Source organism: Dipodomys merriami, unplaced genomic scaffold (genome assembly GCF_024711535.1).
Source record: "Dipodomys merriami isolate MVZ:Mamm:240054 unplaced genomic scaffold, mDipMer1.0.p SCAF_489, whole genome shotgun sequence".
NCBI lineage: Eukaryota > Metazoa > Chordata > Mammalia > Rodentia > Heteromyidae > Dipodomys > Dipodomys merriami.
In genome coordinates, this window is record NW_027206056.1 from 148738 (window position 1) to 163885 (window position 15148).

Sequence of the window (15148 nt, forward strand, 5' to 3'; positions counted from 1 at the left end):
AAAAATCTGATGATCTTTATGATGGTTCTCTTGGTTGGATTGCTTGAAGATGAAAAACATACTTCTGGACCTGGCTGTGAGAGAGTCTCTGGAGAAAATTGACTGAGAGAGAAGACCCAGCCCATTATACATAGCCACTTCCAAAGGACTGAGATCTCATCAAATGAAAGGGGACGCAAGATGTAGCCACCAAGTAGAATATTTCCTCTGTTTCTTTGGTGCCATGTTGTGAGCTTCACCAAACTCTGCCCACATGGTAGACTAGACTTTGTAATCTAAGAGTTGCAATCAAGTACTCTGCCCTTTATATTGCTTTCACTGAGTTCTTAGCCACAACAAGGGAAAGCTAAGTAACTCATCTTCATAACTTAGGCCCTAGCTTACTTTCTAACCAATGATGGAAGATGAATTAGGCATCAGACGCATTTGGGGTCCCCAGCACTGAATTGAGAGAAATAGCTATTATTTGTAGTGGTAATAATATGTTGAGGTAGATTTTTTAAAGTCAGAGTTTCAATGTGGGAATTTATGTATTAGTAAAGCAAAGTCATTAAACATGAATCAATCCATGAACTCATGGATTGGATTGATCCTCAGGAGTGTGAGATGTGGATGTAAACAGCACAAGAGATCTGTAGGCCAGGAGGTGGATTCTGAACGCTCATGACTGGGTGCTATAATCTCAGAGCAGGAGGAAAGGGACAGCTCTTCTCTGCAAGAGATCACTGAATAGAGAATCCCAGTAGCCAGGGTTCATCCTACTGCCTCCATCTTCCACTCCACTCTTGGAAAGGTTTCCAGAACTTCTGCCTTAAGACTTTTCAATAGTTTATGAACAAATCCCTATCCTGAGATAAATTATCTTGTGCTGATCACACTTGACAACTGTGAATAAGAACAGTGACAAATCCACAGGGAGAGCACTGGGCTCGTTTCAAACTAATTTGAATACTTTCCCAGCAGACAGAGTCCAGGAAGCCAACATTAGCTACCTTGCAAGCCATCAGTACTTAAGCCACACAAGCACAAGGTAAACCATTGGTTCTCCCCACCTGTACCATGTCATGCAACAAATAGTGATAAATTTTTCTTCAACACTTCAGCCCTCCACATGCAGTCAGTGATTCATATTTAGTAAATTACCAGTTTTAGGCATGGAGAGATTTGGGTATATTTGTGCAGCTTTTGCCTCTTTTTTCTTTATCTTCACCTGTGTGGACTTACTAGCTATTATTCTTCAACTTATCACTGGCAAACCACTCACTCACGCACACACACACACACACACACACACACACACACACACACACACACACACACACACACACACACACACCACACTCAGATACAGACAGACATGTATTCACACACATACAAAACTCCCATCTTATCTGAATTCAATCCATAGAAAAGTTGAAAAGGACATCTCGAAATGTAATTTATAACTCTTCCTGAAAAAAGAATCCTGGGGTTCTTTTAGCTTAGCATCATGTTAGATGGTCATATGTACATAGTTTTTTAGCTTTTCTGCTCTTCTGATAAAACTATCCTAGATGTATACCAATTATTGCAAATGAGGGAAACCTGAATCCTAAGATATAAACACAAGAGGCCTTTCTTTGTTGTTGTTTTAATGTACTGTATGATTTTTTTTTGTTTCTTTTATATGTTCTTCCCCCTATGGTATATCCCCTACTTTCACTGTGCTGATTTTGGTACACTGAATTTTGTATAGAATTTTGTATATACATTTTTCTAATTTGGGGAGGGGAAAGAGAATAACAAAATGCTGAACAAGGACACAGGATGACCCATTGCAACGATGATACCCACAAGACCCTATATTGGAAATGAACTTTACAACTTATGGGGGAGGTGGGAAGGAGGTAGGGGAGGGAAGGGATAGTGGGAGAAAGACAAAGGAGGGAGTAACAATGCTTGATAAGAAATGTACTCATTACCTTACTCATGTAAATGTAATCCTTTGTATAGCATCTTTACAATAAAGTAAAATAAAAAATAATTAATAAAAAATAAAAAAGAATCCTTGTTTTAAAAAATGTAATGTTAGAATAATACCACTAGATGGTAGCGAAACCACACAAGATATATAAAAAGAGATAATCTAGTTTAGTAATTAGGGACCCCAAGAGTGAGTGTTTTATCATCAACAAAGAGTCTCCAGGCTTGGGTATTTGACTAGGTCCAGGGACTCTCAGAAGGAGCTGTCAGCAGGCAGTATTGTGGGGGGAAGCCTTGTCTTTTTGGAATTTAGAAACTGGAAGCTTGCTTTGCCTCTATTTCCTGCCTCATTTATCAGCAAAGGCCACTTTTTAAGGATTGATTCATGTCCCCCTGAGATATGTGTCCTTGGAGAAGTCTGTAACAGTGAGTGAGGTGATGTGAGGTCCCTGAAACTGTAGCAAGTCCTGTAGTGCTAGTGTCTTGAGGAGATGTGGCACTGGATGGCTCTGTCTCTGTCTCTGTCACAGACATCAAAGTCCTTGGTGGACATTACAAGAAAGTGAACAGTCAGGAAGAGAGTCTAAAAGAGATGACACTCTAGACTTCCCTGCTTCCAGAACTTTGATTTTAAAACTATGCCATAAGTATGTCTACCAGCCCAAGATATCTGTGTTCTCCATAGCAGAGCAGGGAAACTAAGTCAGCTATCCCTGAGTAGGATCAGCCTTAGGAATTGACATGTAGTTTGGACATATACTTGCAGACTTTATTCTCTTCTTCCTGCTGCTTCAACCGTGGTGAGGAAGCAGGACTCAGGTTCCATTCTCAGTGAGCTTGAATTCAAGAATATTTCCTAGCATTGGAAGGTGTAAGCCTGCTTAGTTTTATCAGAATCAGAAAAACCTCAACTAAATGGAATGAATTACTGGTATTGTTTGTAGATGTACATGTAGTTTTTTTCTCCTGTAAGGGGCTGAAAAGATCCTTTTTATCCTAACATTCTTTTCTCTACATGGCCCTCAGCACAGACTTTATAATGCCTCTCCTGACCTGTAAATGACAAATCTACATATTCTGGGGAATCAGGGTTGTGCCATTACTTTGGATTCACAAAGCAAAGAGAAGTCTATGTAGGTAAAACAAAGAACTATATGTGCATTTCATTTGTTTATTTTTATTATAATAGTTTTCATTGTAGAGATGCTTCATCTCCTTGGTTATGCTTACATACTCTTATTTTTGAAGAAATAATTTCATAATTTCAGTTTTCCCCATTTAGTATGATGTTGACAATAGTTTTGCCACCTATACCTTTTATTGGGCTGAGGTAATTTTTTTCTATCCCTAGTCACTTGAGAGATTTTTATCAATCGTTTTTCTTCAATCCATGGCAACATTTAAACTTATTATCTTTTTATATTTTCTGGTGCTTCTCTGTATCCAACTTGCCAAGAACAATGACCTCTTCTGAGCCTCTTCTACAGCACCACATCTAAGAAGAGCAGACCATCACTTGATATGTAGTTGAGGGCAAATGGCCAGCAGGACTGAACAACAAATTCACAATGATCCAATCTGGAGAATGAAACCCTTCCATACCCGGTTGTTTGGTAAGGGACTGTGGTTCCTGAAGCTATACTTTGTCCTGTTTTGAGAGATATTAATTCAAATCCCGGTGTTCTACAAAGCTTAGGTACCTTCAAGAGGTCAGTGCATGTGGCTCATGCCTGAAAATCTACCTACACAGAAGTTTGAGATCTGCTGATCCCAGTTCAAAGGCAGCCCAGGAAAGGAAAGTGCAAGAGACTCTTTCCTCCACTTAACCAACAAAAGGACAGAAATGGAGATGTGACTCAGGTGGAAGAGTGCTGACTTTGAGTATAAAAGCTCAGGGCATGGACCAAACCCTGAGTTCAAGTACCAAGATGCACACACAAACACACACACGCACACACACACACACACACATACACACACAAAGTATAAAAATACACAAAAAGGTAGTCCTATATGAGTCTTGAGTCTTCTTATAGTTGCACATCCTTGCGGGGGCGGGGGGGAAATCAAAGGGTAAGATTTCAGTATTTCTTTTGAGTTATATCATTAATAACTCATGTACAGGATTGAAGTTACAACGTATTGGGAAATTACCTGTGTTATTAATCTGCCCTTCCATGTGACTGATATTTGATTTTAGTTTGGAACTTTCTTCCAGTTTTGTGTCTCAAAGAGTTTGCTCATTCTCTTTGCACAAGCAAGCAGCAAAGGAATAAAAGAAATAATTTTCAAATAACATATTTACAAGATTTCTTTGTTGCTTTATATATCCCTTCCACACAATATAACCCTTGTTTTTTACTATATTTGATGTTGATATAATTTGGGGAGGGGAAGGGAAAAACAAATTGTTCAAATAGGGATACAGGTGGACCCATTGCAAGAATCAGATGTAAAAGATATTATGTCAAATAATGAACCTTATAACATTGGTGCTGGGGTGGGTAAGTGGGGTTGGGGGGATGGGGAGAAGGGGGTGGGAAATGAGAAGGGATCTGAAGGGAAAACAAAGGAGGAGGCAACAATGCTTGATAAGAAATGTACTCTTTAGCTTGATCATGTAATTGTAACCAATCTGTACGGTATTTTCACAACAAAAATCTTATTAAAAATAACATATATCACATATATGGTATATATGTGCACATTAGAGGGAAACTAGGAGGAGGACAAAGAAACGGAGGGAAATAGGGGAAAACATACAACAGTGGGACCTATCAGCTACACTGGACATTGATCAAAACGAACTACGCAACTCAATGGAAGCAATGGTAGGGATGGAATGAGCAGGGAAGAGGGAACAGCTGACACTAAACAAAAGGAAAGAAATGTATATATCATCCCACGTGGAAGAAATAAGTGTATAGTCAAAGCTCATAGAATTCACAGACTTTATAAACCATGATAAAGATAATTTACCCCACAAAGTTAGAATGTGTTTATAACTATAAGTATCACAAACCTGTGAAATTTGTGAAATTTATGTAATAACTTAATTACAATAAAAATTAGTATAAAAATCTTTTTTTTTGGGTCCGGTCATGGGGCCTGAACTCTGGGCCTAGGCATTGTCCCTCAGCTCTTCAGCTCAAGGCTAGCGCTCTACCACTTGAGCCACAGCGCCCTTCCGGCTTTTTCTTTTTGCTTATGTGGTGCTGAGGAAACGAACCCAGGGCCTCAGGCATACAAGGTAAGTGCTCTACCACTGAGCCACCTTCCCAGCCCCATAAATTAGTATAAAAATTTTAATAGAAGAAATTTTTGTGTAACCCATAAGAAAATGTCACAAACAGTGGTGAATAGCAACAGAAATGCATGTTCGTCAGGCTCTGGATGGTGTAAGTGGAATATGAATTCCTCTGTACAACTCTGAACAAGCATTCAGTTTCTTAGTAGATGGTGATGAAGCTTAAGAGAAGACTTAATCTTGAGTGTTTGTTATACTGAGACATTAAAACAGCTCTTGTTGGGTCCTGTTATGAGGTGTGGAGTCCTGGCTATGTCTGCCCACATGGAATGCAGGCAGGACAAGGAGGGTCTAATACAGAGTTAATAACTTTTCCAGGAGCAGATTCTGTGGAAAGATTAAAAAAATAGATGTTGCAATAGGCTGACTAAGTAACTGAAAGTAACTGGCGTTCTTGTTCATTCTGTCTTATAGAAGAGAGAGAGAGAAATATTAAGAATGCTGTTGTTAGTCTGGTGAAGAGTTATGCTGAAGAAGTGTCATCCCATATTTACTGATTGTGAAAATGACTGTAAAATTCTGTTTTTTCTGACATTTTTCCCTTTCATTTAGAAATGTTATTAGTTTACCCTTTGTAAGGAGAATTTTATCCTCTTGGTTATTTTGTTTTGACAAAAGTGATCATAAGGAACTCAATTTATTAGGCCCTATATAAAGAACCTTATTTTGTTTATCACTTGTAGCGATTGAACTCAGGACCTGGGCGCTGATCCTGAGATCTTTTGCCCAAGGCTAACACTCTACCCCTTTCAGCCACAGCACCACATCCAATTTCTGAATGATTAATTGGAGATAAGAGTCACAAGGGGAAATTTTAACCTGGACTGGCTTTGAACCATATCCTCAGAACACAGCCTCTGGAGTAGCTAGGATTACAGACATGAGCCACCAGTGTCTGGCTTATGAAGAACATCTCTAACAGTTGTTGATAACTTGCTCATCAAAAGTTAACCTTGTTTCAGTGATGTCAGATTAACTGAAGTAGGAATTTGATTTCCTTAACTAGTTCAAACCACAGTGGTTCTGGGTAGAACTCTTTTATTTCATTTTATTTGTCTGGTCGTGGGGCCTGAACTCTGGGCCTGGGCACTGTCCCTCAGCTCTTCAGCTCAAGGCTAGCACTCTACCACTTGAGCCACAGCGCCACTTCTGGCTTTTTTTTCTGCTTATGTGGTACTGAGGGATCAAACCCAGGATTCATGCATGCAAGGCAATGCTCTACCACTGAGCCACCTTCCCAGCCCTGGGTAGAATTCTTGAGAAATGATGGCAATTGAAGTCTGTGTACAGTATCTTTCTCTAGAATAACTAGAAGAGGGCCAAACAAACTAACCCTGCACCATCACTCTCCTGGACATAGATTTCAATTGAATTGGGCCTCTAGTGTTTTAAGTTGACAGGGTCAAGTACACCACATCCTCCCTGCAGATCCAGGCATCAGGCCAGAGTGGTCCTTCTACATACTGCTGGAGCCAGGCTAATAGTTGTGGGTCTTTCTCCAAACACAGAAGAAATTTAAGTCACTTTCTTCACCAGAGAGATGCCCTTGGCCTCCACTTTGTTCTTCTCACACTGCTGCACCCACCTGCTGATTTGCATAGTGTTCCCCAAGGAGGACTTTCTAGCCCTAGTTTGACATAAAGGCTCATCTTGACCTTGACTTCACTGATCAAATCTCCTGGATTCCCAGCTAAAATGAGGCTCTGTTCTTGGGCTCTGGGTCTCCTAATGCTCTGGATCACTGGTAAGGACAGAGGGAGATGAAGATGGAAAACGGGGTTGAAGAGGAGCCCTCAGGGCCACTGATTCTTGTTTGTATTCTGTTCATCAGTTAAATGCACAGAACTTGTCCTCTAGAATGAGGCAGGTGAAGTTAATTATATGAGAGTGATGAACGTTTTGGATGAACCAGGTCCTGAGCTTTGGTGACAACTATGTCAACTGTGCAGTGGGTAGTATACATGAGATCTAGAACCTCATTTATGCTTTTTAATATTTGTATATGTTTTCCAATATTGAATGCTTTTAGGATAGTAGGAAAAGCATGTAAAGAATTGGGAATTAATATATAACCACAGAAAAAAAATACATACCACATATAACCTTGTACTTTTCTTTATTTTAATTTCAGGGTCCAGTGGTGATATTATCATGACTCAGACTCCACTCTCCCTGCCTGTCACCATGGGAGAGACAGTCTCCCTCCCCTGCAGGTCTAGTCAGAGCCTCATAGATATCGCTGGAGATAGCCTTCTATCTTGGTACTAGCAGAAGCCTGGCCAGTCTCCAAAACTCCTGATCTATTCGGCTTCTAACCGAGCATCTAGGGTCCCTGACAGATTCAGTGGCAGTGGGTCAGGCACAGATTTCACACTGCAAATCAGCAATGTGGAGGCAGAGGATAATGGGATTTATTACTGCTTGCAAAGTAGATATACTTCTCCCACAGTTATATAGTCCCTAACAAAAACATCTCTGTAGGGCTTGGCCCAGCTGTCCAATTTCAAAGATAGTCTGGGGAGCAGCATAGCAAATTCTCTGAACTGAAGCAGTAGTTTGAGTATGGAGGACTTGTCAGAAGATGTCATACCAGTGTAGGAGTCATCACCATGGGATCCTCTGACCTCAGAGATGGAAGAGATAGGATACTTTTCTTGAACCTCTTACCTGACCCAATATGGCTGAGGTGTTTCTCCAGTCTTTGCCTCTGTTCAGGCATCTGATTACTGAATTCAGAAATATTGCCTTCGTTCTGTAAATGACTATATAAATGCCATAATGAAACAACTGAACAGGAACCCATGGAAGGAAAAGTAGTTCTGTGAGATCTGCTTCTAGAAATGGTGCTGAATAGTGAGAGTTGGCAGCTGACTGCCCAGGATATTCAATGTTGGAGCAATTTTCAGAATTGTTTCAGTATTGTATGCATTATCCTGCCCATGTAATTGTAACCCCTCTGTACAATATGTTCACAAATAAAATAAAATAAAAAAAGAATTGTTTCAGTATGACACTAGAAAACATTTTTCTGTTAGTCAAATTTCATCTGCTAATCAAGTATCTAGCAAGGAGCCTTTAAATCTTAGACTGAATTGAAAAATAGAGGTGATTGTATTAAATTTATACCAATATTTTTCATGAAGTTACATATCAAGAAATGGAAAACATCTAGAACACAAAAAAGATCAAAGAAAAGGAAAAACATGGAAGATGAATACCCTAAGATGTTTAGTTTAAGAACTGTGTATCCGGGCTGGGAAGGTGGCTCAGTGGTAGAGCACTTGCCTTACATGCCTGAGGCCCTGGGTTCGATTCCTCAGCACCACATAAGCAAAAAGAAAAAAGCCAGAAGTGGCGCTGTGGCTCAAGTGGTAGAGTGCTCGCCTTGAGCTGAAGAGCTGAGGTGCAGCACCCAGGCCAAGAGTTCAGGCCTCACGACCGGACCCAAAAAGAAGAAGAAGAAGAAGAAGAAAAGAACTGTGTGTCTATATATTTGTTCTTTTTTCTTTTTGGGAATTTCTCTAGAACACTGGTGTCCTTAGCATCTCTGAGAGCAAGACAAAAATGCAGAATTAAATCTGATAAATGACAATGAAGATTTTATCAAGTAACATATTTTCAAAGCTAAGTGAAATGTGCAAAAATTACAAGTACTAGGTCTTGAGCTCAGGGCCTGGAAGCTGTTTGTTAGCTTTTTCACTGACGCTCTACTACTAGAGCCAGAGCTCCACTCCTTTCAGACTTTTTCTGATCAGTTGGACATAAGAGTCTTCTGGATTTTGCTCCCCACACTAGATTCAAACCATTATCCTTAGATCTTAGCTTGCAGAATAGCTAGGATTATAGATGTGAGCCATCAGCAGTGGAATCTAACCTTATGTTGAATTATCAAGCCTCTTCACTTCTGCTCATAAAGTGAGATTCTCTGCTCAGCTCTCAGGACTGCTGATGCTCTCTCTGCATCTATGTAAGAACAAAGGGAGATGAGGAGGGACAGATGTGGGGAGGTAAGCTCTGGTGTCCCCTGCTTCCCAAGTGTTTGTGTGCACATGTGATTGTACAGATGTGGCCACCAGGATGGACATGGGAAGTAGGTATCTGTGAGACTGAGGAAGTATTTAGAAGGAGGGAAAGTTGAGCTCTGGAAAAGATTCTGTCATAGCCATAGTCAGATGATATTGGAAAATACCAAAAGCCTTTTGGCATATAAATAAAATTCATAAACACTTTTAATCCTAAAATAAATAGTAAAAGTTGATTATGAGCTGAAATTTTTCTCATATCATAAGAATCGCCAAACCAACAGGTCCAATGAATTTAACAAAACTTAAAACCATGGGACCTATGTTTCTTTGGGCTTGGCTTACTTCACTTAATGGTTTCCCTCATTTGCAATAGTTAGTATATGTATGAGTCAAGCAGAAAAGATCAGATAAGGTGATGTTAGGAAACTGAACCCTAAGATATGTATTTAAATGTTTTTTTCTTTCATGCATTTGTTTCTAACACATTTATATTATTATTTCTTTGTTGCTTTGTATGTCCCTCTCCCACAGTATAACCCCTGCTTTCACTGTATTTGATGTCGGTATAATTTGTGGAGGGGAAGGGAAAAACAAGTCGTTTAAATAAAGATACAGGTGGACCCATTGCAACAATGAGCAGTACAAGTTGTCATGTCGAAAACGAACTTTACAACTTTGGTGGGGGGATGGAGGGAGGATTGGGGTGGGAGGCTTGGAAGGAATGGGAAGGGGAAACAAAGGAGGAGGCTACAATGCTTGATAAGAAATGTACTCATTATCTTGCCCATGTAATTGTAACCCCTCTGTACAATTTTTCACAATAAAAAATAAAAAAATCTTAAAACCAAAATTACTAAAATTACCAAAATTTCTAAAAGTGTTTCAAACGTAGAAGTGCACAATCTAAGCTACAAATTACCAAGTTTCCATCTTCTGGACCATGTCCACTCACAGTTGCATGGCTATGGGTCAGACAATATCACCTTCACTAGGAGCATCTGGAAGTGAAGGTGCTTCAGTCTATGATTCAAACTCTGTGCTAGCAATCACTAGCGTGGCTGTGCTGTGATGTTACTGATGATGTAACTGCTAACACGGTGCCCATGGATAGAGTAAATGCCAGTCACATATGACTATTTAAATTTACATTTTAGTTAGATTATAAACTAAACACTTCTGTTTCATCCATTCCATTTCAAGTGCTCAATGGGCATATGTGACTAGAGACTGCCAGATATCACTGCTCAGCATTGCCATTGCAGAATATTCTTTAGGAAGTTGTTAGTCTAACAGATTAATGCAATCATTAGCTGTCCTATCTGAAGATAAAGATTTCTCATCTCTTGGTCTCATCTCTGTGCCTTTTTATTTGTATTTTTTGGAATTCATGCTATATGATCTTTAATTCAGTTATAACATTCTGATGTCATTATAAAATGGTGTTTGAATATTTTTAATGAGTTTTTTATTGTGAAAATACTGTACAGAGGGGTTACAGTTACACGAGCTAGGTAATGAGTACATTTCTTATCAAGCATTGTTGCTTCCTTTTTTTCCCCTACCATCCCTTCTCTCCCACCTCCACAACTACACTACCACCTTCCCCCCTCCCTAATTTGTAAAGTTCATTTTTCAACATAGTGTCTTCTACATCTCATTGTTATAATGGGTCCACCTGTATCCCTATTAAAACATTTTGTTTTTTCCCTTCCCCTCCATAAATTATACCGACATCAAATACAGTAAAAACAGGGGTTATACAGTGGGGGAGGAACAAAGCAACAACAACAACAAAAAATCACATTATACACTATAAATATGTTAGAAGCAATAGCAAGCCAGAAAAAACCACTTGTATCCCTATCTTGGGGTTCATTTCACTTAACTTTGTCTTATCTGGTCATATGTACATAGCTTTTGATCTTCTCTGCTTATCCCAGACATGTACTAGTTATTGCAAATAAGGGAAACCTTGGGACATATGTTTCTTTGGACCTGGCTTAGTTCACTCAATATAATTTTTTCCAAGTCTTTCCATTTCCTAACAAATGGGGCAATGTCATTCTTTCTGATGGAGGCATAGAATTCCATTGTGTATATAGACCACATTTTCTTGATCCATTCATCTACTGAGGGGTGTCTGGATTGGTTCCATATCTTAGCTATGGTAAATAATGCTGCAATAAACATAGTTGTGCTGGTAGCTTTTGTGTGTTCTTGTTTGTGATCATTTGGGTAAATGCTCAAAAGTGGGATTGCTGGGTCATAGAGGAGTTCTATGTGGAGTCTTTTGAGGAACCTCCATACCACTTTCCAAAGTAGTTGAACAAGTTTACACTCCCACCAACAATGCAGTAGGGTTCCCTTCAGTTCACATCCCTCAGCATCTGTTGTTATTAGAGTTCTTGATTATAGCCATTCTAACTGGGGTAAGGTGGAATGTCAATGATGTTTTGATTTGCATTTTTTGGGGGGGGGGTCTGGTCTTGGGGCCTGAACTCTGGGCCTGGGTGCTGTCCCTCAGCTCTTTAGCACAAGGCTAGAGCTCTACCAGTTGAGCCACAGCGCCACTTCCGGCTTTTATCTATTTTCTTATGTGGCGCTGAGGAATCGAACCCAGGGTCTCATGCATGCAAGGCAAGCGCTCTACCACTGAGCCACCTTCCTAGCCATAGATTTCATATCTTTACTTAATTAAAGTGAGACCAGATTATATAGTTACTCAAAAGATGAAAACAAAGAAATAAAAGTATAATTGAAGAAACGATTATTATTGTTTCATCCTCAAAATTGTATATAGAAGTTAAATAATTCCTAGTACTGTTCAGTGATAGATATTGCACTTAAAAGAATCATTTTTATCCAATGTTTCTATCTAATATTCAGATCTTTTCATCTACAGAGTTGTTATAGGATAAATTAAAAATTAATTTATATAGTATATTTTTATTTTGAAATGATGACTCTTCTAAGATAATATTTTGTGGTGGGTGAAATTTTTTTTTATTGTGTTTGGAACATTGAGAATTAGGAGAGCCTGTATAGCCTGTATGGAGTGCTAGACTAGGTCATTCATGCCATGTCAGGAACAGTTCTGACAGCCCTGGGAGCTTAATTTCCCCGGGCTTCTGGGGAGCTAACAGATCTCCACATCTAACAGATCTCATTTTGTTTTTGTGCAGAAGCAGCAGGTGAATGGGAACCACTGAGGAAGAGTGGAAGATGGTGCAATTTCCTGCATGTGACCACAGAGACACTTGGGGTGCAAGTCCTGGTGCCTTGTGTACAATGAACTAGAACCAAAGTGTGGAGTCATACTTAGTAAGGAGATATTCAGGGTCTGCTCTACCCACAATTGAGTTGAAAGGTAAGTCTGTTTGATGCCTTAATTGCAATTTCACTCACAGAGACTCTTCAAAATAAATGGAAGAAAATCTCTCATGATTGACATGGTCTGTCCTTTCCAGCACCACTAGCTAGAGGCCTTTAGAAAAGATCTGTGTAAAAGAGGCTCTGTCAGAGCATGCAGCCTGAATAGAGGAGGAAGTTGGGAAGGTAGAGGCTTCTGTTGCGAGTCTTGAGATAAGAACATGGCTACAGATCTATGATGTTAACATAAAAATCTGTCCATTCCTCAGTAAGAATCCCTTCCCATATTTGAAGTAATGGATCATTGAGCAGTAATGAAGGTGGTTCTGGAAGCTCAAATGGTATAAAACACACTGAACAGCTGTTTCTTTCATGTATTGATTTACATATGACATATTGTGGATTACATATCTTCTGTAAAAGTGAGCATTCTTCCTTACAAAAGGTCAGAAATTTTTAATAGCTTATTTATTATTTTAAGTAGTATTATCTTTAAGTAGTAGTACAAAGTACTTTTAGTTCATAATTACAATGCAGCTTGACTGATGTCATACCATCACTCCTTTTATTATTCTCCTTAATACCTCCCCTCAACTTTCTTAGTTTCACAGGATCTGCATTGGAGTTTAGGTCTGCATTCTCCCTACTTTCCTCGCTACATTCATCTACTCCTCCCTTTGATCTCCCCTCCATAACTTTCAAGTGCCAGTATTCATTTTATTGAACTGTGTTAGTTTATCTAAGGAGTTACAGCATTGGAATTCTCCCATGTAAATGCCATACTTTGGTTAATATATTTGTTACCCTTGCATATGCCTCTGTATTTGTTTATATATCATTAATACATTTGAACTATATTCTGCATATGGAGAAAGCATGTGTGCTTTATGTCTCCAAGCTTGACTTCATTAAACATAATTCTAACCCTGTACTTGCATTTTTTGCAAAGGATGAAATATCACTGTTTCTAATGTGATAATAAAAAAATCTATATCCAAATTTGCTTCAAGTTATTTCTACAAGTGCATCTGTACTTACTTGATACCAGATCAAATCTTATTCTCTGTGGAGATACAGACAGCAAGGATGGTGGCTAGGTCCAGTTACTAAGAGATTCAGATTTGCAGCTGTACAAACCCAAACCCCTACTGATTTGCATGAGCCCACAGCAGAGTCACCACCCTGATACCTTCTTAATAGGCTGTTCACCCCAGATTACAGGCATCAGTCTCAGTCAGAACACAGCGTGGACATGAGGGCCCTCACTCAGCTCCTGGGCCTCCTGCTGCTCTGGATTCCAAGTAAGGAAAGACAATGATGAGGATTTCCTCCATGTGTTGTAGTCACTGATGCTTGGCTATTAATGAAGTTTTCTTATAGCATGCTTGGTTCTATGTATTATTTATTGATTTATTGATTCCATGTATGTATTTATTACTTTTCCAATGCCAGGTACCAGATGTGACATCCAGATGACCCAGTCTCCATCCACTCTGTCTGCATCTCCTGGAGACAGAGTCACCATCAAATGTCAGGCCAGTCAGGATATTAGCAATGAGTTAAGCTGGTACCAACAGAAACCAGGGAAAGCACCTAAACTGCTGATCTATGGTGCAAACAGGTTACAATCTGGAATCCCCTCTAGATTTAGTGGCAGTGGACATGGGACAGAGTTCACTCTTACAATCAGCAGCCCGCAACCTGAAGATGTTGCAAGTTATTTCTGTATGCAGGATTATAATGACCCACCCACAGTGATACAAGCCCTAACATAAACCACCAGAGATGCAGAAGTGTGAGGCTGGGCTGCCCCAGCTATTTTCCTCATGTTTCCACTTGCAGGATCTGTCCTAGATACATAAGATAGGAATCCTGTCCATGCTTACCTGGAGCAGCAGTTCTCAAGGTTTGAACTTTTTGAGAAAATGTGATTGTAGGCTTGAGCTACTGGGGCAGGACTGGAAACTGAAATACTAAAATAAGATTCTAAACTATAGCTATGGAAATACCTTATATTTATTTGTCTTTTAATTATGGACAGCTATTCAAAATATGGGCAAAAGCACTATTATGTTATTATCTAATATATTTTATTTTTAGATTTTGAAAAACATTGTACATAAAATTTTTCAGCAAATAAAGACATTAATGAGTACAGTGTTTGTTGTAGAGTTTTGCTGATCATTTTTAACAAATAGCTATTTTTCATTATTTCTGGCCTGATGATATATCATGAATAGCTGCTGAAACCTTTAAAAGCATTTTTTCAAGTACTATAGAGACAATATAGAGTTTTTTCTTTAGATCAATTAGAATAATGAACTATAGATATCATTATTTAATTTTAAAATAGACTTCTATTGTAGAATAGTTTCAACCTGATAGATTACCTGAGAAATAGGAGAAGGAAAATGAGAGAGGTATAGAGAGAAGAAAAGCTAGGATGGATGGAGAGAGATGGATGGAGGTGGATAGAGGTAGAGAA

At 39.1% G+C, this 15148-nt stretch overlaps 1 gene segment (V, D, J or C); it reads left to right on the forward strand.

Annotated features, from left to right (window-relative positions):
* Positions 1–13896: 13896 nt before the first annotated feature.
* LOC138809175 (immunoglobulin kappa variable 1-6-like) lies at positions 13897–14709 on the forward strand. The segment is given in 2 exon segments: positions 13897–13964; positions 14116–14709. Coding segments are annotated over 2 exon segments (372 nt in total).
* The last annotated feature ends 439 nt before the right edge of the window (positions 14710–15148 follow it).